Raw genomic sequence first — 24,471 nt, 5'->3', positions numbered from 1 at the left:
CATCGCCATCTTTACACTCAGCACCAGCCGCACTGTCAATGGAATGCTGTGTAAGCCAGCCCGAGCTGAGACAGCTACTGTGCATGTGCGACTGTGGGTGGATCAGGAACTGTGTAGCAATAACTAGACTGTGGACATTTGATTGAACTGTTCAATGTCTGGCTGCCAACCAGTAGAAAATACGGGACAAACCCCATCCCGTATTGATTCAAAACGGGACGCGCTATTTTGTTCTCAAATACGGGACGGTTCCGTAATTTAAGGGACGGGTGGCAACCCTAGATAGGTACCTCCTTCTAATACTCTGTAGTATAGCTACCTATGAGCCAATGGATACTATCAAAAAGTACCTTTTAAATAAATTACCGTTTTAAGGGATTACAAAATCAATATGTTTCAAAGTTGCTTTTTTATATAGATGATATAGATATCATAATTGCCAACAGTCCCTGATTTCCAGGGACAGTCCCTGGATTTTGTTGTATGTCCCTGGAATTTTTTTGTCCCTGAAAATCTCTTTTGCACAACATTTGTTGTTTGTATATGTATGTGTATATATATATATATATATATATATATATATATATATATATATATATATATATATATATATATATACATACACATACACATACACACACACACATACATACATACATACATACATACATACATACATACAGATAGATAGATGATAAATAGATATAGTGTATTATTTAAATATAATTCATTCCTAATGGAATATTGTTGTTATTATTATTGAATGGGTTCACATATTATTTGTCTTTCTAATTTTGATGCTGTGTAAAAATAACCATATGCCCAGAATGTCTTCCAGAGACTGGGTAGGTATAAGAGCTCGGTGCTGTAATCTGTATAATAAATTATGGATAAGTCTAAATTATACTATTACTTTCAAATGGGTGTGTTTTGATTGCAAAACTGAGTGGGCGGAGCAGTTGAACAGTAGGTCGTCAATACTCCAATAACCCGCTTGCTCTGCTGCAAAGTGTCCCTGGAAATATTTTTTAAATGTTGGCAACTATGAGATATATATGTATATCTAACAGCGTCCCTTGCGCTTGGCGTGTGCAAAGTTTATAATGAGAGAAAAATGCATGATGAGACTAGACCATTGTTAAACCAATCTGCTCAGGCATAGTATCTGTTTAAAAAGGCAAAAATACTACAACTGTTCATGTGGAAAGTATCCTAAGACTATACAAATCTTTAATTCCTTCTACTTATACGCTCTGGAAATTAGTCTGGGAAAAAAACAGCCGGATAAAAAACTTCATACAAATATTTCCCTCAAGTATTTTAAAAATGACAATATAATCTCTTTTACATAAAAATGGTGTTCTCTTATAAATACAGGAACATAACAGACCATATCAAACAATAGAAAGTTCTCCTATATATCTGGACATAAGGGTGAGAGAAATCTAATCTGATTCTGTAAAATTCTTGAACGACTCTAGACAAGTATTCAGGATCAGTGCGCAAAATAGCTTTGTCCTGATGAAAACAAATAAGTGACAGTGCTGCTAACAAAATAAATGAAGGTCATAAAAAATGGCACAGCTATTTTTGGAATGAAGATTATGAGCCAAGACCTCAAAAAATGCGAGCCCACTTATACCAGTAATAGTCAAAACAGTAGAAACCTGGAACTTAAACATTCCAGCAAAAATTAATTGTATAATCTCAAGCAATTTGAAGAAACTATTATGTTCTGTGGAAGCATTATGCAAAACCATATAAACTGAAAAGGTATCTGAAATCCAAAACTAAACCTAAATGTAGACTTCTTCCTTTCTACAAAAATGATATAAATGACAGGAACTAACATCTGTAGGTTCTCAGTAAATATTGTCAACTTGAAAAGCTGACTTTAGCTGAATCAATGGCCCTTAATGTAACACATTGTTTTGACTCTAGAAAAAAATTAAAAAAAATAAGCCACTGCCAAACTCTGGATGAGAAGAAACTATGATCTGTGAGGCCAAATAAAAAGCAGATTCATAAAGAAAATTGCTTTCTTCCCTCCGAAACTCTTATAGCAGATGAAAAAAGTCAAACTGAAATTTCATTCCTGGAATAGAAAGTTTATTCCCAGAAATGTCAGATAGCGACTCCAAAATAATGGAATCTGTTAACACCTGCAATTTCATTTGAAAAATCCATCTTAACATTTGTGATCCCCAAACATGAACAACAGCTAGAGATGGCAAAGTGTTGTGCCTACAGTAAGATGACAATGCTTCTGTTTCTGCCACCTGATTTCTTAGATATAAATTGCAGTTCTTTTAGCAGTCAGAACCTTCACTGTACTCCCTGAGACAGAATTCTTGTATTCAATCAATGCTAGAAGAATATTGCTAATTTCCAAAGAATGTAAAATAGGATCTGAATGACTTTATTCCAAATACCATGGGCAGAAAGATCTTACATACAGCAACTATATGTACTATTTCAGATGTGGCTCTAACAGGTGAAGACCTCTTGACAGATTTGAATTCTGTAATCACTAATAAAGACTGAATAATAGGTATGAGTGTGTTATTACCTTTAGCAGCACTCAAGTCTGACTACAATCAGGAATAAACTTTGCACACATTTTAGTCACTTTGCCAAATATTGCAGCTATCTTGTTTGTTACTTCAAAAATTTTCAGACCAAGCATAAAAATAGTGTTGCAAAGGTATGTGGTTTCATTGCACTGGGTCTTGGAAAAAAAAGTTTGAAGAATCTGGGTATTTAGAGTTGTTTATTAGCTTAGTTTATTAATCCAGGGCGGACATGGACGTACTGTTGTGCGGGGAGGTCAGAGGCTGGTAAGGCACTGGCTATAATACGCACGAGAAAGAAATATATTAAACTGACAGAGGCAGCTTAAATTTACGATTAAATTGGCAGGTTGCAGGTCCAATTTACTGCTATTATTAAATTTTTTCATTCTCTTGCTATCCTTTGTTGAAGGATGCACTACTGGGTGCTAACTGAACACATTAAATGAGCCAATGACAAGAGGCATGCATATGCAGACACTAATCACCAGATGTTCCCAGTAGTGCATTGCTGCTCCGTAACCTACTTAGGTATGCTTTTCATAGGATGGAAAAAGCAAATTTGATAACAAATTTTCAGACTCCAACCCAAGCTAACTCCAGCTTGCTCCTGTTTGTGTAAAGAGTCTTTTCTTATGCAGAGGAAGGGGGAGTGTCTGCTTTTTTGTTTATAGAACCACTTGCAGTGGGTGTTCCAGCTAACCTTTTCAACAGTGCTAGTATGTCGAATGTGTGTAGTATGTGTAGTGTGTTAGTAGAATGTGTGTTGTTGTTTTGTGTGTGTATGGTGTATTTGTGTGTGCTTAATGTTTATGTAGAGGCAGAAGACCAGTACATGAAAGGAATCTGTTGGTGCTCTACAAATAACCGATAATAAAAATAACAGCAAAACAATGGGCCATTTAATAAATGGGGCCCACTGTATGAATAAATACATGAACTCTTACAATGTGTAAGCGCTGTTAGCAAAGCTTTTACAGTTTAGTAGGATGTAAAGAAAAGCAGCTTCTGTACTTGTATTATTGTAGTACTTTTTTAGTATGGTTATACCTATTATTAAATTAAGTTATGTAAGCAACAAATTTTGTTTTCTTCTGTTAAGTGTGATCAGTCCACGGGTCATCATTACTTGTGGGATTATTAACTGCTCCCCTACAGGAAGTGCAAGAGGATTCACCCAGCAGAGTTGCTATATAGCTCCTCCCCTCTACGTCACCTCCAGTCATTCTCTTGCACCCAACGACTAGATAGGATGTGTGAGAGGACTATGGTGATATATTTAGTTTTTATATCTTCAATCAAAAGTTTGTTATTTTATAATAGCACCGGAGTGTGTTATTCCTTCTCTGGTAGAATTTGAAGAAGAATCTACCTGAGTTTTTCTATGATTTTAGCCGGAGTAGTTAAGATCATATTGCTGTTTCTCGGCCATCTGAGGAGAGGTAAACTTCAGATCAGGGGACAGCAGGCAGATTAATCTGCAAAGAGGTATGTAGCAGTTTATTATTTTCTGACATGGAATTGATGAGAAAATCCTGCCATACCGTTATAATGTAAACTCAGCCTTGAATGCAGTAGATGTAGCTGATATCAGGCTGTCATGTATGTATATTTTACACTTCAGTTTTCTGGGAAATGGTACTTCTCTGGCTTTTAAACTGTATACATAGACTTAACCTATTTTGCAGGGACTTGCAATAGGTTTTAAATGACAATTAATTATTGAGGTAAAACGTTTTTATGCTGGCATGTAAAAACGTTTTTTTCTCTGAGGTACTGGGTGAAAAAATGTTTTGGGCACTTTTTTTCCACTTGGCAATAGTTTTGATTTAAATTAGAGCAGTTCACTGATCCCTCTCACTGTTATGTGTGTGGGGGAGGGGCCATTTTGGTGCTTTCACTATGCATCAGAAAAACTCAGTCAGAGGTTCATTTTCTTCCTGCATGATCCGGTTCATCTCTACAGAGTTCAGGGATCTCAAGAGTCTTTTTTGAGGGAAGTAATCATTCACAGCAGAGCTGTGCTGATTGTATTGACTGTGATATAAAAAACGTTTATTTGTGTATTTTTTTCTGCTGCCTGGGTTAGTTATCATTTGCTGAGGGGAACAATCCTTTGCTAAAACTGTATATTCTGACAAAGATTGATGCTATAACTTAATTATTTTATCTGTTCTAATATTTTCTGTGCTTCTTAAAGGCACAGTTCGTTTTCATATTATTTGTAAATTACTTTGAAAAGTATTTCCAAGTTGCTGTTTATTTGCTAGTGTGTTAAACATGTCTGATTCAGAGGAATATCTCTGTGCTATATGTGTTAATGCCAAAGTGGAGCCCAATAGAAATTTATGTACTAAATGTATTGATGCTACTTTAAAAAATAGTCAATCTGTACAAATTGAACATATTTCACCAAACAACGAGGGGAGAGTTATGCCGACTAACTCGCCTCACGTGTCAGTACCTGCATCTCCCGCTCAGGAGGTGCGTGATATTGTAGCGCCGAGTGCATCTGGGCGGCCATTACAAATCACATTACAAGATATGGCTACTGTTATGACTGAAGTTTTGGCTAAACTACCAGAACTAAGAGGTAAACGTGATCACTCTAGGATGAGAACAGAGTGCGCTGATAATGCAAGGGCCATGTCTGATACTGCGTCACAGTTTGCAGAACGTGAAGACGGAGAGCTTCATTCTGTGGGTGACGGTTCTGATCCAAATAAACTGGACTCAGACATTTCAAATTTTAAATTTAAGCTTGAGAACCTCCGTGTGTTACTAGGGGAGGTATTAGCGGCTCTGAATGATTGTAACACAGTTGCAATCCCAGAAAAAATGTGTAGGTTGGATAAATATTTTGCGGTACCCGACGAGTACTGACGTTTTTCCTATACCTAAGAGACTTACTGACATTGTTACTAAGGAGTGGGATAGACCTGGTGTGCCTTTCTCACCCCCTCCTATATTCAGAAAAATGTTTCCAATAGACGCCGCCACACGGGACTTATGGCAAATGGTCCCTAAGGTGGAGGGAGCAGTTTCTACTTTAGCTAAGCGTACCACTATCCCAGTGGAGGATAGCTGTGCTTTTTCAGATCCAATGGATAAAAAATTAGAGGGTTACCTTAAGAAAATGTTTGTTCAACAAGGGTTTATATTGCAACCTCTTGCATGTATTGCGCCTGTCACGGCTGCAGCAGCATTTTGGTTTGAGTCTCTGGAAGAGACACTTCAATCATCCACACTAGATGACATCACACACAAACTTAAATTCCTTAAGTTAGCTAATTCATTTATTTCAGATGCCGTAGTACATTTAACTAAACTTGCGGCTAAAAATTCAGGATTCGCCATTCAGGCACGCAGAGCTCTGTGGCTAAAATCCTGGTCAGCTGATGTTACGTCTAAATCTAAATTGCTTAATATTCCTTTCAAAGGGCAGACCTTATTCGGGCCCGGCTTGAAAGAGATTATTGATGACATTACAGGAGGTAAAGGTCATGCCCTGCCTCAGGACAAGGCCAAAGCCAAGGCTAGACAGTCCAATTTTCGTTCCTTTCGTAATTTCAAAGCAGGAGCAGCATCAACTTCCTCTGCACCAAAACAGGAAGGAGCTGTTGCTCGCTACAGACAAGGCTGGAAACCTAACCAGTCCTGGAACAGGGGCAAACAGGCCAGAAAACCTGCTGCTGCCCCTAAGACAGCATGAATTGAGGGCCCCCGATCCGGGACCGGATCTAGTGGGGGGCAGACTTTCCCTCTTCGCCCAGGCTTGGGCAAGAGATGTTCAGGATCCCTGGGCGTTAGAGATCATATCTCAGGGATACCTTCTGGACTTCAAATCCTCTCCCCCAAGAGGGAGATTTCATCTGTCAAGGTTGTCAACAAACCTAACAAAGAAGGAAGCGTTTCTACGCTGCGTACAAGATCTTTTATTAATGGGAGTGATCCATCCAGTTCCGCGGTTGGAACAAGGACAAGGGTTTTACTCAAATCTGTTTGTAGTTCCCAAAAAGAGGGAACCTTCAGGCCAATCTTGGATTTAAAGATCCTAAACAAATTCCTAAGAGTTCCATCGTTCAAGATGGAAACTATTCGAACAATTTTGCCCATGATCCAAGAGGGTCAGTACTTGACCACAGTGGATTTAAAGGATGCTTACCTTCACATACCGATTCACAGAAGTCATTACCGGTATCTAAGGTTTGCCTTTTTAGACAGGCATTACCAGTTTGTAGCTCTTCCATTCGGACTGGCTACGGCTCCAAGAATCTTCACAAAGGTTCTGGGCACTCTTCTGGCGGTACTAAGACCGCGAGGAATTTCAGTAGCTCCGTACTTAGACGACATACTGATACAAGCTTCAAGCTTTCAAACTGCCAAATCTCATACAGAGATAGTACTGGCATTTCTAAGGTCGCATGGATGGAAAGTGAACGAAGAGAAAAGTTCTCTCTTTCCACTCACAAGAGTTCCCTTCCTGGGGACTCTGATAGATTCTGTAGAAATGAAGATTTACCTGACAGAGGACAGGTTAACAAAACTTCAAAATGCATGCCGTGTCCTTCATTCCATTCAAGAGACCAGAAATTCTCTTCTATGGTGGCTTTATCGGCCACATCTGTCCAGGGGAATGCCATTCAGCAGGCCAGACTGGTCAATTGTAACAACAGACGCCAGCCTACTAGGTTGGGGCGCTGTCTGGAATTCTCTGAAGGCTCAGGGACTATGGAATCAGGAGGAGAGTCTTCTTCCAATAAACATTCTGGAATTGAGAGCAGTCCTCAATGCTCTTCTGGCTTGGCCCCAGTTAGCAACTCGGGGGTTCATCAGGTTCCAGTCGGACAACATCACGACTGTAGCTTATATCAACCATCAGGGAGGGACAAGAAGCTCCCTAGCAATGATGGAAGTATCGAAGATAATTCGCTGGGCAGAGTCTCACTCTTGCCACCTGTCTGCAATCCACATCCCGGGAGTGGAGAACTGGGAGGCGGATTTCTTAAGTCGTCAGACTTTTCATCCGGGGGAGTGGGAACTTCATCCAGAGGTCTTTTCCCAAATACTTCCACGTTGGGGCAAACCAGAGATAGATCTCATGGCGTCTCGACAGAACGCCAAGCTTCCGCGCTACGGGTCCAGATCCAGGGATCCGGGAGCGGTCCTGATAGATGCCTTGACAGCACCATGGACCTTCAGGATGGCTTATGTGTTTCCACCTTTCCCGATGCTTCCTCGATTGATTGCCAGAATCAAACAGGAGAAAGCATCAGTGATTCTAATAGCGCCTGCATGGCCACGCAGGACTTGGTATACAGATCTGGTGGACATGTCATTCTGTCCACCTTGGTCGTTACCTCTGAAACAGGACCTTCTGATTCAGGGTCCTTTCAAACATCAAAATCTAACTTCTCTGAAGCTGACTGCTTGGAAATTGAACGCTTGATCTTATCAAAGCGTGGTTTTTCTGAGTCAGTTATTGATACCTTAATACAGGCTAGGAAGCCTGTCACCAGAAAGATTTACCATAAAATATGGCGTAAATACCTATATTGGTGCGAATCCAAAGGTTACTCTTGGAGTAAGGTTAGGATTCCTAGGATATTGTCTTTTCTACAAGAAGGTTTAGAAAAGGGGTTATCCGCTAGTTCCTTAAAGGGACAGATCTCAGCTCTGTCCATTCTGTTACACAAGCGTCTGTCAGAAGTTCCAGACGTTCAGGCTTTTTGTCAGGCTTTGGCCAGGATTAAACCTGTGTTTAAAGCTGTGGCTCCACCATGGAGTTTAAACCTTGTTCTTAACGTTTTACAGGGTGTTCCGTTTGAACCCCTTCATTCCATTGATATAAAGTTGTTCTCTTGGAAAGTTCTATTTTTAATGGCTATTTCCTCGGCTCGAAGAGTCTCTGAGTTATCAGCCTTACATTGTGATTCTCCTTATTTGATTTTTCACTCGGATAAGGTAGTTCTGCGTACTAAGCCTGGGTTCTTACCTAAGGTAGTCACTAACAGGAATATCAATCAGGAGATTGTTGTTCCATCCTTGTGCCCAAATCCTTCTTCGAGGAAGGAACGTCTTTTGCACAATCTGGATGTAGTTCGTGCCCTTAAATTTTATTTACAGGCAACTAAAGATTTTCGACAAACGTCTTCCCTGTTTGTCGTTTACTCTGGTCAGAGGAGAGGTCAAAAAGCTTCTGCTACCTCTCTCTCTTTTTGGCTTCGTAGCATAATTCGTTTAGCTTATGAGACTGCTGGACAGCAGCCTCCTGAAAGAATTACAGCTCATTCCACTAGAGCTGTGGCTTCCACTTGGGCCTTTAAGAATGAGGCCTCTGTTGAACAGATTTGCAAGGCTGCAACTTGGTCTTCGCTTCATACTTTTTCCAAATTTTACAAATTTGACACTTTTGCTTCCTCGGAGGCTATTTTTGGGAGAAAGGTTCTTCAGGCAGTGGTTCCTTCTGTATAAAGAGCCTGCCTATCCCTCCCGTCATCCGTGTACTTTTGCTTTGGTATTGGTATCCCACAAGTAATGATGACCCGTGGACTGATCACACTTAACAGAAGAAAACATAATTTATGCTTACCTGATAAATTCCTTTCTTCTGTAGTGTGATCAGTCCACGGCCCGCCCTGTTTTTTAAGGCAGGTAAATATTTTTTAAATTATACTCCAGTCACCACTACACCCTTGGCTTCTCCTTTCTCGTTGGTCCTTGGTCGAATGACTGGAGGTGACGTAGAGGGGAGGAGCTATATAGCAACTCTGCTGGGTGAATCCTCTTGCACTTCCTGTAGGGGAGCAGTTAATATCCCACAAGTAATGATGACCCGTGGACTGATCACACTACAGAAGAAAGGAATTTATCAGGTAAGCATAAATTATGTTTTTATTGACTGTGTTGTATAGTGTAGTAATAGTATGTATTGTTCTATAATACATGACTCTCATATACACACATACACTAGATTTTATATTTGGTAAGACTATTTATTTATAATTCATTTATCCTTTTTAAACATTCTATGGAACCTTTAGAGAAGCAACATATTTTGGAAAGATTTTTTAAGTACATTTTTATTTCCTGATGAACAAACATTCATTACAACTCCTTAAACCATGATTTGTTGTGTTTAGTATATTTATAGTGGTTGTGTGTAGTATGTGTAGTGTTTTAGTAGTATATGTGTAGTATGTGTAGTGTATTAGTAGAATGTGTGTAGTAAGTGTAGTGTAATAGTAGAATGTGCGTAGTATGTGTAGTGTAATAGTAGAATGTGCGTAGTGTGTGTAGTATGTGTAGTGTATTAGTAGAATGTGTGTAGTATGTGTAGTGTATTAGTAGAATGTTTGTAGTATGTGTAGTGTAATAGTAGAATGTGTGTAGTGTATTAGTAGAATGTGTGTAGTATGTGTAGTGTATTAGAATGTGTGTAGTATGTGTAGTGTAATAGTAGAATGTGTGTAGTATGTGTAGTGTATTAGTAGAATGTGTGTAGTATGTGTAGTGTATTAGTAAAATGTGTGTAGTATGTGTAGTGTAATAGTAGAATGTGTGTAGTATGTGTAGTGTAATAGTAGAATGTGTGTAGTATGTGTAGTGTATTAGTAGAATGTGTGTAGTGTGTGTAGTGTTTTAGTATAATGTGTGTAGTATGTGTAGTGTATTAGTAGAATGTGTGCCGCAAATGGGGGATAAGAGAATACATTTGTTAGAAAAAAATATACTGCTTATTTGAAATTCAGAATAATTGTTGCATTATTACGAGTTTTGATATTTTTAAAAAAAATAGATTTTTTTTACCAAATGCATATTAAAAATGGTTCTATTTGTGTTTTAATACACTATTACCTAGATTACGAGTTTTGCGGTAACAGGGGTGCGGTGCTAACGAGCCTTTTTTCCCCACCGCTCTCTTAAGACAACGCTGGTATTACAGGTTTTTTTTAAACCTGGCATTAGCCGCAAAAAGGTGAGTGGAGAGCAAAATTTAGCTCCACATCTCACCTCAATACCAGCGTTGCTTAAGTCAGCGGTGAGCTGGCTAAACGTGCTTGTGCATGATTTCCCCATAGGAAACAATGGGGCTGAGCTGGCTTAAAAAAACTAACACCTGCAAAAAAGCAGCGTTCAGCTCCTAACGCAGCCACATTGTTTCCTATGGGGAAAATGCATTTATGTCTACACCTAACACCCTAACATGAACCCCGAGTCTAAACACCCCTAATATTACACTTATTAACCACTAATCTGCTGCCCCCGACATCGCCGCAACCTACATTATATTATTAACCCCTAATCTGCAGCTCCGGACACCGCCGCCACCTACATTATACTTATGAACCCCTAATCTACTGCCCCCAACATCGCCGACACCTACATTATATTTATTAACCCCTAATCTGCAGCCGCCAACATCGCCACCACTGTTATACATTTATTAACCCCTTAACCTAAGTCTAACCCTAACACCCCCTAACTTAAATATAATTTAAATACATCTAAATAAATTTACTACAATTAAATTATTCCTATTTAAAACAAAATACTTACCTATAAAATAAACCCTAAGATAGCTACAATATAAACTAATAGTTACATTGTAGCTATCTTAGGGTTTATTTTTATTTTACAGGCAAGTTTGTATTTATTTTAACAAGGTACAATAGTTATTAAATAGTTATTAACTATTTAATAACTACCTAGCTAAAATAAGTACAAATATACCTGTAAAATAAATCCTAACCTAAGTTACAATTACACCTAACACTACACTATCATTAAATAAATTACCTAAATTAACTACAATTTAATTACAATTAAATTCAATAAACTAAATTACGGAAAAAAAATCCTACTAAATTACAGAAAGAAAAAAAAGAATTACAAGAATTTTAAACTAATTACACCTAATCTAATCCCCCTAATAAAATAAAAAATCCCCCCAAAATAATAAAATTCCCTACCCTACACTAAATTACAAATAGCCCTTAAAAGGGCCTTTTGCGGGGCATTGCCCCAAAGTAATCAGCTCTTTCACCTGTAAAAAAATACAATACCCCCCAACATTAAAACCCACCACCCACACACCCAACCCTACTCTAAAACCCACCCAATCCCCCCTTAAAAAAACCTAACACTACCCCCCTGAAGATCTCCCTACCTTGAGCCGTCTTCACACAGCCGGGCACAAGTGGACCTCCAGAGGGGCAGAAGTCTTCATCCGATCCGGGCAGAAGAGGTCCTCCAAGCGGCAGAAGTCTTCATCTAGGCGGCATCTTCTATCTTCATCCATCCGGAGCGGGTCCATCTTCAAGCCAGCCGACGCGGAGCCATCCTCTTCAAATGACGTCCTAACACTAAATGAAGGTTCCTTTAAATGACGTCCCTTGAATTCCGATTGGCTGATCCAATGAATTCTATCAGCCAATCGGAATTAAGGTAGGAAAAATACTATTGGCTGATCCAATCAGCCAATAGGATTGAAGTTCAATCCTATTGTCTGATCCAATCAGCCAATAGGATTGAGCTTGCATTCTGTTGGCTGTTCCAATCAGCCAATAGAATGCAAGCTTAATCCTATTGGCTGATAGGATTCTATCAGCCAATTGGAATTAAGGTAGGAAATATCCTATTGGCTGATCCAATCAGCCAATCGGAATTCAAGGGACACCATCTTGGATGACGTCATTTAAAGGAACCTTCATTCAGTGTTAGGACGTCGTTTGAAGAGGATGGCTCCGCGTCAGCTGGTAGGAAAAATCCTATTGGCTGATACAATCAGCCAATAGTATTGAAGTTCAATCCTATTGGCTGATACAATCAGCCAATAGGATTGAGATCGCATTCTATTGGCTGATTGGAACAGCCAATAGAATGCAAACTCAATCCTATTGGATGATTGTATCAGCGAATAGGATTTTTCCTACCTTAATTCCAATTGGCTGATAGGATTCTATCAGCCAATCGGAATTGAAGGGACGCCATCTTGGATGAAGTCACTTAATGGAACCTTCATTCAGTCATCGGATCAAGAAGGAAGAGGATGCTCCACGTCAGATGTCTTCAAGATGGAAGAAGATAGAAGATGCCGCCTGAATGAAGACTTCTGCTGCTTGGAGGACCTCTTCTGCCCAGATCGGATGAAGACTTCTGGCTCTCTGGAGGTCCACTTGTGCCCGGCTGGGTGAAGACGGCTCATGGTAGGGAGATCTTCAGGGGGTAGTGTTAGGTTTTATAAGGGGGGATTGGGTGGGTTTTAGAGTATGGTTGGGTGTGTGGGTGGTGGGTTTTAATGTTGGGGGGGGGTGTATTGTATTTTTTTACAGGTGAAAGAGCTGATTACTTTGGGGCAATGCCCCGCAAAAGACCCTTTTAAGGGCTATTTGTAATTTAGTGTAGGGTAGGGAATTTTATTATTTTGGGGGGATTTTTTATTTTATTAGGGGGATTAGATTAGGTGTAATTAGTTTAAAATTCTTGTAATTCTTTTTTATTCTGTAATTTAGTGTTGTTTTTTTCGTAATTAGTTTATTGAATTTAATTGTAATTAATTGTAGTTAGTTTAGGTAATTTATTTAATGATAGTGTAGTGTTAGGTGTAATTGTAACTTAGGTTAGGTTTTATTTTATAGGTATATTTGTACTTATTTTAGCTAGGTAGTTATTAAATAGTTAATAACTATTTAATAACTATTGTACCTAGTTAAAATAAATACAAACTTGTCTGTAAAATAAAAATAAACCCTAAGCTAGCTACAATGTAACTATTAGTTATATTGTACCTAGCTTAGGGTTTATTTTATAGGTAAGTATTTAGTTTTAAATAGGATTAATTTATTTAATTGTAGTAATTTTATTTAGATTATTTTAAATTATATTTAAGTTAGGGGGGGTTAGGGTTAGGTTTAGACTTAGGTTTAGGGGTTAATACCTTTAATATAGTAGCGGCGACATTGGGGGTGGCAGATTAGGGGTTAATAAATATAGGTAGGTGTCGGGGATGTTAGGGACGGCAGATTAGGGGTTAATAAAATGTAACTAGTGTTTGCGAGGTGGGAGTGCGGCGGTTTAGGGGTTAATATATTTATTAAAGTGGCGGCGATGTCCGGTCGGCAGATTAGGGGTAAATGTATTTATTTTAGTGTTTCCGATGGGGGGGGGGCTCGGTTTAGGGTTTAATAGGTAGTTTATGGGTGTTAGTGTACTTTTTATCACTTTAGTTAAGAGTTTTATGTTACGGTGTTAGCCCATAAATCTCCTAACTGCTGACTTTTAAATGGGGTAGGAGTCTTGACAGGAGAGGGTCTACCGCTCACTTCTTCCAAGACTCGTAATACCAGCGTTAGACAAATCCCACGGAAAAGATAGGATACGCAATTGACGTAAGGGGATTTGCGGTAAGCTCGAGTTGCAGAAGAAAAGTGATCGGTACACCTGTACCTGCCAGACTCGTAATACCAGCGTTAGATAAAAAGCAGCGTTGGGACCTCTCAACGCTGCTTTTTAAGGCTAACGCAAGACTCGTAATCTCGCCGTATGTATTTTAAAAGGTTTTGTGTCCCTCTAATAGTAATGTTCACATCCAAACTGGGTAAAAAATAGTTTTTAAGTCACAATACTTGAAATTATGTTTGTATAATATTATAAATATTATATTTCACATAAAATAACATGTACAGTTAGTTTACCAAATGTATGTAATTTACTACCACTCATTCTGTTTTTTGTTGTCGTTTTTTTTTTTTTTTAACTCTATAAGGAACAACATGTGGAAGAGCGAGATCAGAGAAGATTTCAACTAAAAATTGCTGAACTTAATGCAGTGATAAGGAAGTTGGAAGACAGGAATACACTGTTGTCTGATGAAAGGAATGAACTGGTAATCAGACAAATCAAAAAGTTTTAGAGTAAATAGGATTCAAGAATACATATGACATTTCTGGTGATTGAATGAAACTACACTTTTCGATCTGATTAGAGTTTGGGCAAATTATAATTATTAATCTGTATAGAAAACATAATTTCTCTTGTAAGGTGTATCCAGTCCACGGATCATCTATTACTTGTGGGATATTCTCATTCCCAACAGGAAGTTGCAAGAGGACACCCACAGCAGAGCTGTCTATATAGCTCCTCCCCTAACTGCCATATCCAGTCATTCTCTTGCAACTCTCAACAAGCATGCAGGTAGTAAGAGAAAAGTGGTAAATATCTTTATTGGTGTGAATCCAAGGGTTACTCATGGAGTAAGGTCAGGATTCCCAGGATATTATCATTTTTCCAAGAAGGTTTGGAAAAAGGATTGTCAGCTAGTTCCTTAAAGGGACAGATTTCTGCCCTGTCTATTCTTTTGCACAAGCGTCTGGCAGATGTTCCAGACGTTCAGGCATTTTGTCAGGCTTTAGTTAGAATCAAGCCTGTGTTTAAACCTGTTGCTCCGCCATGGAGCTTAAATCTGGTTCTTAAGGTTCTTCAAGGAGTTCCGTTTGAACCTCTTCACTCCATAGATATCAAACTTTTATCTTGGAAAGTTCTGTTTTTGGTAGCTATTTCCTCGGCTCGTAGAGTCTCCGAGTTATCTGCTTTACAATGTGATTCTCCTTATCTGATCTTCCATGCGGATAAGGTAGTCCTGCGTACCAAACCTGGGTTTTTACCTAAGGTGGTATCTAATAAGAATATCAATCAAGAGATTGTTGTTCCATCTTTGTGTGCTAATCCTTCTTCAAAGAAGGAACGTCTCTTACACAATCTGGACGTGGTTCGTGCATTAAAGTTTTACTTACAAGCTACTAAAGATTTTCGTCAAACATCTGCTTTGTTTGTTATCTACTCTGGACAGAGGAGAGGTCAAAAGGCTTCGGCAACCTCTCTTTCTTTTTGGCTAAGAAGCATAATCCGCTTAGCCTATGAGACTGCTGGCCAGCAGCCTCCAGAAAGGATTACAGCTCATTCTACTAGAGCTGTGGCTTCCACATGGGCCTTTAAAAATGAGGCTTCTGTTGAACAGATTTGCAAGGCGGCGACTTGGTCTTCGCTTCATACTTTTTCAAAATTCTACAAATTTGATACTTTTGCTTCTTCGGAGGCTATTTTTGGGAGAAAGGTTTTACAGGCAGTGGTACCTGCCTTGTCCCTCCCTTCATCCGTGTACTTTAGCTTTGGTATTGGTATCCCACAAGTAATGGATGATCCGTGGACTGGATACACCTTACAAGAGAAAACATAATTTATGCTTACCTGATAAATGTATTTCTCTTGTGGTGTATCCAGTCCACGGCCCGCCCTGTCATTTTAAGGCAGGTATTTTTTAACTTTAAACTACAGTCACCAAGGAACCCTATGGTTTCTCCTTTCTCTGCTTATTTTCGGTCGAATGACTGGATATGGCAGTTAGGGGAGGAGCTATATAGGAGCGCTCTGCTGTGGGTGTCCTCTTGCAACTTCCTGTTGGGAATGAGAATATCCCACAAGTAATGGATGATCCGTGGACTGGATACACCACAAGAGAAATAAATTTATCAGGTAAGCATAAATTATGTTTTTATATACTTCACCGCCTTCTGAAGCAGCCTAAAATAATGAGGTTAATGGACCATTAAAGGGATAGGAAAGTCGAAATTAAATTTTACATGATTCAGATAGATAAATTCATTTCCATTTTCAAATGTGCTTCGTTCTTTTGGTAACCCTTGTTGAAAAAGAATACACACATATCCTACACTAGTGGAAGCTAGTTGCTGATTGGTGCCTGCAAACATTTGTCTCTTGTGATTGGCTAACTAGATGTGTTCAGCTAGCTGCCAGTAATGCAATGCTGTTCCTTCAGCAAAGAATAACAATGTTTAACTCACACTATCTGTAATGAAAGTAGATCGCTAACTCTGCGGCCGCCCACGGTACAGCACTTCCTCCAATAAGGTGATATTTCCACCTCTAGACTAATAGCCGTGCTAGGATTTCATTTGACACGCACACACATCTATTGGTTTAGAGGTGCAAACGTCACCTCATTGAAGAAAGCGTTGGGCGACGGGAGGCGCGGAGTTAGCGATCTACTTTCCTTACAGATAGGGTGAGTTTAACATTGTTTATTTACGAAAAGATCACTAAAGCTAATGTTTATTTTTAGTGATGGTAAATCCTAGTGTTTGTTATACGCTTGGATTTACCATCACTTTAAAGGGACAGAAAACAACCAAATGTATGTCTGTTTGCTCAACTACCTATTAAATATAGATTAATCAGTCCTAAACCACTTTAAGTGAAGAGGGCAGGCTACCACAGGTTTTGTTCTTTAACTGCACATGTGTAAGCAGAGTTCATGCTATATCTGAGTATTGGTTATTGATTGGTTAGCAAGGGTTCTTTTGTTCTGGGGGACAGGGAAATTAGTGAAATGAAAAAAAACCCAATATGCTCATTTGACAAAATACAGTTGCATTATTAATTACAAAATTCTTCTCATTTGAAGGTACATTATCATGCACCCTATTATTTGTGTTTAACCCCCTTCTGCGTATTGTACATGGTACAATGTCACATCGTAATTTGCCTAGCATGCCCCGTTGTCGTAGTACTTAATTCCAACCTTCTGCCCCATGCTATGGTCCTGGGCTGTCAGCTTTAACAGCAGCCAGAGGCATATAAGGCATCTGCCTTCATATGGTAAGGGATTGCTTATCATGCTCCCTTTACCATATGAAAGTAGATCGGTTTGCAGTGATGTGTGGGTGTTTTGGGAGGGAAGGAGAGAGGTGAGCGGGTGGAGCATTGCAGGAGGGGGAGGGGAGGAAGGGGTGAATCCCCTACCTATGGAAAAATAAAGGTTTAGTGATAGAGGGGGAGAAATGGGTTCCCGACACTATGGAAAAGGGTGAGGGAGGGGGGTCCTCTGTGCAATCAGTTGGGGGGTGAAGGTGAGTGCTACACTACAGAATTTTTTTTAATAAATACTAAAAAAAATAAACCATTCAAAAACACACTACAAACTGGTTACTATGCCAGTTTCTAAGATGACAGCACCTAGAAAGAGAGGGAGGGTTAGATAGCTCTTTTTTTGGTGGGGGGGGGGATTTCAGAGGTGTGGTGCTCAGCTAAAGTTAGCTGCCTTCTTATTGCCAAAACAATGACATAGTCATGCATGTCTGCTATTTCTAAACAAAGGAGATCCCAGAGAAGCTTTTACAACCATTTGTTTTTATGACTGCAGTAGTTGTGTGTGTAAATAATTTCAGTGAGAACCTCAAAGTTTTTTTTTTATATATGATCATGTTTGGCACTGAAACAGTGGCATTAAATATACAAAAAAATAGCCTAGATTATTCCTTGGTTTGTATACTAAAAAAATATATAGTGTTTATGGGAAAATGTAATAAAAAAAAACGAAAAAAAAAACTATTTCTGTGTAAATAGTGTGATTGCAAAAATGCAAAAAAATCTCTACTTTGGGCAGGTTTTTCTCTTAAATTCCCGTCCGTTAAGGCATTAATGTCCCTTTAACACTAACTGCAGCCTATTACTGTTTGTTTTTGTCACCCAGTTAAAACGTGTTCGAGAAACTGAAAGCCAGCTTAAACCCCTAGTCGAGAAGAATAATAGGTTATCCAAAAAGAATGAGGATACGCTGCAAACCATACAGAGGATGGAAGAAAAAATAAAAACACTTTCAAGGGAGAGTGCTGAAATGGTGAGAACCAATATCATACATCTGTTTTTGATCAATTTTGTCTTAGGCTAGTATAGACTTTAAAGAATTAGAGATAATGGAGATTGCTGGATTAGTTACAAAACAGTTCTATATATTCTTGTTAGCCAAATAAAAAATTTGGATAACACTTATCTCATGCCCATATAATTTTAAATATTTGCCAGTTCTGGTACCCTCTGCTCTAGAGGGGCAGATAGAGTGTACTGTGCATTCTTACTAAAATCCGTCTTTGTACCGCTGGGCATTTTTAGGAAATATACTATTGTGTTTGATAGCCATAAAATGCACATGCTGCCCTAAACACTTAAAAATGTTGATCTATGGCCACTATGTGTTAGGAAATCAGCCATCACTGTTTAAGTAATAACACAGTATGGATTTATGGTGGTGTCATCTACAACCTCTTGGTAGGATTATGACTTGTCACTCATACATCTTTTTACGTTATCTTTACTATAATGTAAGCTGCATTCTTATTTATCCCTTCTGCATTGCTTAAAACATGCAACCATTAGAAAGGTGCTGGTCACATTTATTAACTAATCAATGACTGTAGTCTCTTGTCTATTTGATTATCTAAATCACTGGATAGGCAACAGTAGGTACTTGATCTCCAAAGTTTTCTTAATTCTGTTATTTTTAAGAAAAAAAAATGGTTTAAATGGGGATTTTTTGCTTATTAAATATACCCCTGTAGTACAGTTACAAGTGTTTTTATTTTTTTGCATACAGTTAGTACATACGCATTGGGAATGTATTAATGTATACAGTACTGTGTTCTGAAATACCTTATTGCATCTATAAGACTAAGGTCTGCTTTATGGACCATGACATCTTCTGGTCGTATACTAAAGGATTTTTTTTTAAATTATGCATTAGAAATTAAACGTACAAATGTTCATATTTTGGACTTGTTTTCTAAACAAACGTGGGATATGGCTGCAGATAGCAGCATTTGGCGATTTTCAACTCTAGGTTTATTCATGTAATTGTGCATTACACACATCTGTGCAATTCTAGATCTTTCTGTGTTACACTATTACACAAATAAAAGCAGCGCCAAAAATAACCGTACACCACTTTGCACATATAATAGAAATGTTGTTAAAATAGCATGTTATGGCTGTATTATTAAAGGGACAGCCAACACCAGATTTTTTGTTGTTTAAAAAGACAGATAATCCCTTTATTACCCATTCCCCAGTTTAGCATAACCAACACTGTTATAGAAATACACTTTTTACTTCTGTGATTACCTTGTTTCTAAGCTTCTGCAAACTGCCCCCTTATCTCAGTTCTTTTGACAGACTTGCATTTTAGCCAATCAGTGCTAACTCCAGGGGTCCCTAGGTTTAGCTTTCAACTAAGAATACCAAGAGAACACAGCAAAATTGGTAATAAAAGTAAATTGTAAAGTTGTTTAAAATGACAGGAAATCATGAAAGGTAATGTATGTCCTCCTAATTTACTGAGTTTTTTGTTTGATTGTTCTAGCAATTTAAAAAAAAAAAGTTAAATTACAGAATATAACCATACCAATTTTGGTTTGTGTTTTTCCCCATAGAAAGAAAAAGGGTCCAATCAGAATTCTTTGAAGCATCATGCGTCTCTGAATGATCTCAGCACTGCACAAGAACAAGAAATAGAGTTCCTGAGACTGCAAGTCATGGAGCAGCAGCAAATCATTGATGATATTACTGTGGTAATATAAAATACTACTTGTGATCAGTATGTCAGGTGTAATAGGTGATAAACACTAAATACCTTGTAATTAAAAGGCATTTGTAATTTTTCTATAGAACAGCATATCAACCATGTCTAAACATTTTAAAACCATTTAAAAGTGTTTGCTGCAATTGTTTTCAATATCCATATTCAACCACAGCTTTCCTTATTTGGAGGAGCAGGTCCGGGCATTTGCAATTTTTATTTGCTGAAGTCAATTTCAAAAATATATGTAGCAGGGTTTGCTATAAAAAGTCACCAGAGTGCATTTCCAGTATTGAGAATTAAAAAAATCCCCAATTTTCAGAGTTAAATTACATGAAAATGAGGCAAAATAATAAACGTATATTTTTTGTTCCCATAACTGAACATATAAAAGTCTCTAGGTGTTACTGTCCCTTTAATTGTAAACGTGTGTTAGAAAATTTTCCTCTTTACTTAGTTATATTTATTTTAGATTAGTTTTAGATTTTTTTCCACATTCCCTTTAAAAGCAAATGTAACAGGCTGTTCAGTAGTCTAGTACTCATGAACCACATCTAGCCCTCAATTTGGTATAAGAAGTTGTGATTGAAAAATGGTATAGCAGAATTATTAATGTGATAATGAATAATTAGTTTAGAAATTCTGTTCAAAACAAAACACTTTAATTTTTTTTATGTTTAAAGGGACACTAAAGTCAACATTAACCTTTATGAGTCAGATCGAGCATTCAGCTTTAAGAGACTTTCCAGATTACTTCCGTTATCAAATTGTGCTCTCTTTTTATATGCACACCTTCTGTGGCACCAGCTCCTACTGAGCATGTGCAAGAGTTTAGTGTATACGTATATGATTGGCTGATAGCTGTCACATGATACAAGGGGGTAGGCAAATTGAAGTAAATTTTGAAATTAGTCACAAAAAAATCAGACTAATTGCAATTGCATTATCTTTTTATTATGCACTTGATTATACAGTTCTGCTGTATTTAATGGTCCTTTAAAACATTATAGTTTTGAAAATATTTGATTACATATATGCTTCCTGCACCCCCTTTTTCACTTGTTTCTGTAATGCAGTGACATATAGAGTGGTACCACCCACATGATATATTATGCGTATTCCAAGCATGTGCAGGAACTCAAAGGCAGTCTTTCCTTGTGGCCCAGTATCATGTCCTGTTATTTCTAAAAAGCTGTGCTGCACGGCTTCTCATTGGCCATGCCAGCTACTGCGTAGGCGTCAAACAAAAACATTCTGACTTCACAATAGAAAACAGTATAGCCAGTACGAAGAACATATGGTTGTCTGTTACAAGCGTTCGAGTATTGAAATCAAGTTAGGGGTATACAGAGGCAGTATATATTAACAATCAATACTGATGGTAGCTTATTTAACAACTTGAGTCTGCAGTTGGCAAGACTAGTCATTGTGCTAATATTTATTGCATCATTTTGCTTTCTTAAATTGACATGAAACCCAAAAATTTTCTTTCATGATTCAGATAGAGAATACAATTTTAAACAACTTTTGAATTTACTTCTATTATTTAATTTGCTTCCTTATCTTGTTATTCATTGCTGAAAGGTTTATCTAAGCAAGCTCTGGAGCAGCAGAGAATCTAGGTTCTAGCTGTTGATTGGTGGCTGCATATATATATATATATCGATTGTGATTGGCTCACCCATGAGTTCAGTTAGAAACCATTAGTGCATTGTTGCTCCTTCAACAAATGATAACAAGAGAATGAAACAGATTAGATAATAGAAGTAAATTAGAAAGTTGTTTAAAATTGTATTCTCTATCTGAATCATGAAAGAAAATTTTTTGGTTTCATTAATTGCAATTAGGGAAATATGTGTAACAGGGTTAGCATTGAGAACTCTGCAGAGTTGTTGCAAAGTTGTTTCACTACAGATAACTAATTATTAAAATCTCAAGGTGTTTACTGTCCCTTTAATGTCAGATCTTCCTATATGAGTGATTTCTGACCCATGCTATAGCCTCACAAAATGTGATCTTGTGACAGGTTGATTATTATTTAGATGAATTCATAATGCAATAAATGTCTACTTTCATGATTCAGATAGAGCATGCAATTGTAAGCACCTTTCTAATTTACTCCTATTATCAATTTGTATTTCTTCTCTTGGTATCTTTATTTGAAAAACACGAGTGTATGCTTAAGAGCCGGCCCAATTTTGGTTCAGAACCTGGGTTGCACTTGCTTATTGGTGGCTTAATGTAGCCACCAATGAACAAGCACTAGCCATGGTGCTGACCCAAAAATGGGCCATCTCCCTAGCTTACATGCCTACTTGTTTCAAATAAGGATACCAAGAGAACAAATACAAATTGATAATAGGAGTAAATTAGAAAATAGCTTAAAATTGCATGCTCTATCTGAATCATGAAAGAAAAAAATTGGATTTACTATCCCTGTGAGTACAATTATAAGACCTGTTTTTTTTTTTAGAAATGTTTTAAAGAGTATACTCATTTAATGTAATCTTGTAGTAGATAATAGCGCTATAGCTGTGTCACATTATTGCACAATGGAACAAAATCATTACATGGAGCAGAATAATCTTTTTAACGTATTGCTTCTGTTTAAAGGAGAAAGAGAGAATAGTGCGCTGCAGAAAATCAAAGAGGAGAAGTTTGAAGCATCCAAAGGTAAATTGTTTTTTAGTCCATTCACTCACTTACTATTCATGATAGATAACCCTGATGGGCAACTTTAATTGTAAAAAGGGCTACATGACCCTGAATTTATGAAGCCACTGTGTCTGTTGTTGTGAGGTTGACTCTACAGTTTCTTAGAAGGACATAAAAGTGATGCTTGAAACACATAGCAGGGCATTTTAGATGCTGTTAGGAATATGTGTGAAATATTTTTGCTTATGTTTAAAAGAAAAAAGGAACGTTTGATGGCACCCCTTATCTGGTATTAAGGTCTCTTACCATTCTGTTTGAATTATACTGGCCTTATAACACAATACATACAGTGGTTAGAAGGTGCTAGGTATCAAATAGAGCATAGAAATTGGGAGCACCAGTCGGGTTATAGGATAAAACCAATCTTTATTAGTACAAAGTTAAAAATAGAATACTCAGTCCATGAAAGAACAAGGAGGTCAGCAAAATAGACAGCTGACGCGTTTCGGCATTGTGCCGTAGTCTAAGCTGACTCACCATGTTGTAAGAACACCTTAAAACACCCTAAGCCGCCTCCTATTGGTTGACAAAAAATTAGCATATGTAATTAGTTAAACACCATAATGAATATGTTTGAATGGTAACTGCATACATAATAAGTGCGTACATGACCATTTCACACAATAAAACATAGTTGTTATAATAGACCCAATTGAATGACATCAGTGAAACATTGAATTTCATTTACAGAAATATTAATCATTAACTATGCAATATTTCAGCCTGGGGAAATACAAAACTAAATTTGTTTGAATTCAATACAACTTTAACTAAACCAATCACGTTAGTAGCAATAGCAAACTAAACCAATCACGTTAGTAGCAATAGCAAAAAACGTTAATAACATTAGCGAAAAGATATGCTAAATCAACATCCCATATAGGGATGAAACGTATCTAGTCCCCTTGTATGTTATGTAAGTAATGTTAGATATGATGGGACAGGATATTTAGATAGTTGACAATTTAATACAATGGATGCCAAAATTAAAATAGTATTAGAGCAACAGTGCATAATGGGATTTTACTGCCAAAAATTGATTAAATCATAATCCGAATGAAATCCTTCTGGAAATCTGGTTTTCAGTTTAAAAATCCAGAAGACTTCCCTCTTTCCTAGCAGTACCTCTCTGTCACCACCTCTTTTTGGAGGTGATATCTTTTCTATACAAGACCATCTGAAAGAATTAGCACTTTTGTCGTGTACCTGAGCAAAGTGCTGAACCAGCGGAGTGCTGGCAGTACCATATTTAATACTAGAGAGATGCTCTCTTATTCTGGATCTCACTTCACGTGTTGTGAGACCCACGTACTGCCTGTCACAAATAATGCAATTGATCACATACACAACAAAAGTGGATCGACAATTGAGACATGAACGTCTCTGAAATATCTGACCTGTGGTTGAAGATCTTTCACATGCCACACAGGAAACATTGTGGCATTTATACATCCCCCACACTAGACAGCCAGGAGGAATTGCGCTGCACTAACGTGGGCAACTTAGTGGGTGCAACACAATTACCAATTGTTCTGCTTTTTTTGTAAGCAAACTTACAATCCTTAGTAGATATATTTGCTAATCCATCATCTGCTCTTAAAATTGGATAATGTTTTCTGATTGTATCACAAATTTCCTGAAACTGTTCAGAATATTCAGTTATAAACAGTATGTGATGGCATCCAAAACGCTAGGTATCAAATGCCTAACAATTTCTGGTTTCATCTTAAGAAACTGAACAAAAAAAGTGATACTTTA

At 37.8% G+C, this 24,471-nt stretch overlaps 1 protein-coding gene across 4 annotated transcripts in view; it reads left to right on the top strand.

The window, feature by feature from the left end:
* The window catches only part of JAKMIP1 (janus kinase and microtubule interacting protein 1), a 441,501-nt gene that overhangs the window by 183,498 nt on the left and 233,532 nt on the right, over positions 1-24,471 (top strand). For all 4 annotated transcript variants that reach the window (XM_053704153.1, XM_053704152.1, XM_053704150.1 and 1 more), the window contains exons 6-9: positions 14,338-14,457; positions 18,121-18,267; positions 19,853-19,990; positions 22,612-22,671. In XM_053704153.1, coding sequence (XP_053560128.1) covers positions 14,338-14,457; positions 18,121-18,267; positions 19,853-19,990; positions 22,612-22,671 — 465 coding nt within the window. The remainder of the gene's footprint in view (positions 1-14,337; positions 14,458-18,120; positions 18,268-19,852; positions 19,991-22,611; positions 22,672-24,471) is intronic.

Source organism: Bombina bombina, chromosome 2, assembly GCF_027579735.1.
Source record: "Bombina bombina isolate aBomBom1 chromosome 2, aBomBom1.pri, whole genome shotgun sequence".
NCBI lineage: Eukaryota > Metazoa > Chordata > Amphibia > Anura > Bombinatoridae > Bombina > Bombina bombina.
This window is presented reverse-complemented; position numbering and strand designations above follow the sequence as displayed.